This window comes from Erigeron canadensis, chromosome 4, assembly GCF_010389155.1.
Source record: "Erigeron canadensis isolate Cc75 chromosome 4, C_canadensis_v1, whole genome shotgun sequence".
Taxonomy (NCBI): domain Eukaryota; kingdom Viridiplantae; phylum Streptophyta; class Magnoliopsida; order Asterales; family Asteraceae; genus Erigeron; species Erigeron canadensis.
In genome coordinates this window covers 17596051-17598018 of record NC_057764.1, presented here as the reverse complement: position 1 = coordinate 17598018, position 1968 = coordinate 17596051, and the positions used below count along the sequence as shown (strand labels likewise).

Genomic DNA, 1968 nt, shown 5'->3' with positions numbered 1-1968 from the left:
AAGATGAATGAGAAATTATAAAATTGGTTTGGGAAAAATAAAGGAATTAATTGTTTTGAGAAATAAAAGTAAGGGGGCGGAGTGGTAGTATGAGAATTTATCATACCTCCCAAATTCTACCAACAAAATCCTTACAACTCAATTTAACCTTCCAACCCTCCCAACCCTTTTTACTGGCGGCCGATAAATTCTCATACCTCCCAAATTATTTTTTTTCTTTTTCATTTTTTTTCTAACTTAAACAATTTAACAATAATACATAACATTTTATTTAATATTTAAAGAACATAACATTACATAAACTAGTAAAAGAAAAATACGATGCAACATTTTTTTAAAAACTAAATAAACTACATAATACTAAATCAAATCCTCGATCGGTGGTGGTTGAGCTTCTGGGTCATTGAGGTATGCCAAATCCACTGTCGATACATGCTCCGTTAAATCATACCGAAGACGATGATGGACGTTTTCGTCATGTAACTCCCGTAGAACTCTAGGATCGTAAGCTACAGGCACCGGTGGATCCATTTTGTGAACCGGTGAGATAGTCCTCCCGTCGTCCTTTATGATCATGTTATGCAATATACAACATGTATCAACGACTTTCCCAATCTTCTCCTTATCCATAATCCGGATTGGACGTTCCAAAATCTTCCATTTTCCCTTCAGCACCCCAAAAGCCCGTTCTACATCTTTCCTCGCCGCCTCCTGCACTCGCTTGAATTTCACTTCCTTTGGATCAACTGGATGCGGATACGCTTTTACAAACGTAGACCACTTAGGATATATCCCATTAGTAAGCAAATACCCACGTCTGTACAAGCGGCCGCGTAAAAGGAATGACGTGTCCGGAGCTATTCCATTTCTAGTAGTATCATACAACGGTGACCGATTCAACACATTAATGTCGTTGTTTGATCCGGGAGGACCAAAAAACGAATGCCAAATCCACAAATCTTGTGACGCAACAGCTTCAATCATGATAGTTGGCACTTTGTGATCCCCTCGCGTGTATTGCCCTTTCATGCCCCTAGGACAATTCCTCCATACAACATGCGTACAATCAAGGCTACCGAGCATACCGGGGAGATGGTGTCGCGCCTCATGCGCATTGTACAGCAAGGCGACGTCGTGGGATGTCAGCTTGCGCAAATACTCCCGCTTGTACAAATGAATAACCGCGTCACAAAAATACTCGAGACCTTCCCGGCTTGTTCTTTCGGCCATACATAGATAATCATCATAGTTTTCCGCCGGTTCACCTGTTGAAAGTAGTTTAATTGCCGACGTGCATTTTTGAATCGGCGAGAAACTCCTTCTTCCCCTCGCGTCTACTCCATCTCGAAAATACGGGAAACTAGCTTCAATGTCGGCAACAATCTTCAAAAACAAACGTTGGCTCATACGGTAGCGATGGCGAAAAAAACGCTCCCCAAACTTCGGGTTTTCCCCGAAGTAGTCACGCATGAGTTTGCTATGCGCGGCTTCTCTCTCACGATCGATATAGGTTCGGCTTTCATGAGAGCTTCCCGAGTCTTCAATTTCTTCTATTTCGTTGATCGCGTTTTGAAAAAAATGAAACGTACTACCGGTAGATAATTTGGGAAACGGAGGGGGAATGATAAGTTCATCGGAAGAACTTGAAGACATTTTTTTTGGGAAATGGTTTTGGTTTTGAAGAGATATATGTTTTTGGTGTATATGTTTTGTTTGAGTTTTAATAGAAGTATGTGTATATATAGATAAAAAGATGGAAAAAGGGTTTTTTTTTTTGGTTTTAATGCCTAACGGCTAGTCAAACACGTCTGGGCCCACCATCCCTCCGCTCCTCCTTCTTTCTCTCTCCATTTATCACTAACGGCAATATAGCCCGCTCCCCATGCCGTTCAACCATGAATTCATAGGCGGCGGCGGTGTTACCGCCAGTATGAGCTCCAAACCGCCGGGTTGGACACCCCACTCCGT

At 42.1% G+C, this 1968-nt stretch overlaps 1 protein-coding gene across 1 annotated transcript; it reads right to left on the bottom strand.

The window, feature by feature from the left end:
- Window positions 1-360: 360 nt before the first annotated feature.
- LOC122597057 (protein ALP1-like) lies at window positions 361-1653 on the bottom strand. The gene has a single exon (XM_043769692.1). It carries the CDS (start codon window positions 1651-1653, stop codon window positions 361-363), a length of 1293 nt encoding a protein of 430 aa, XP_043625627.1.
- Between the last annotated feature and the right edge of the window lie 315 nt (window positions 1654-1968).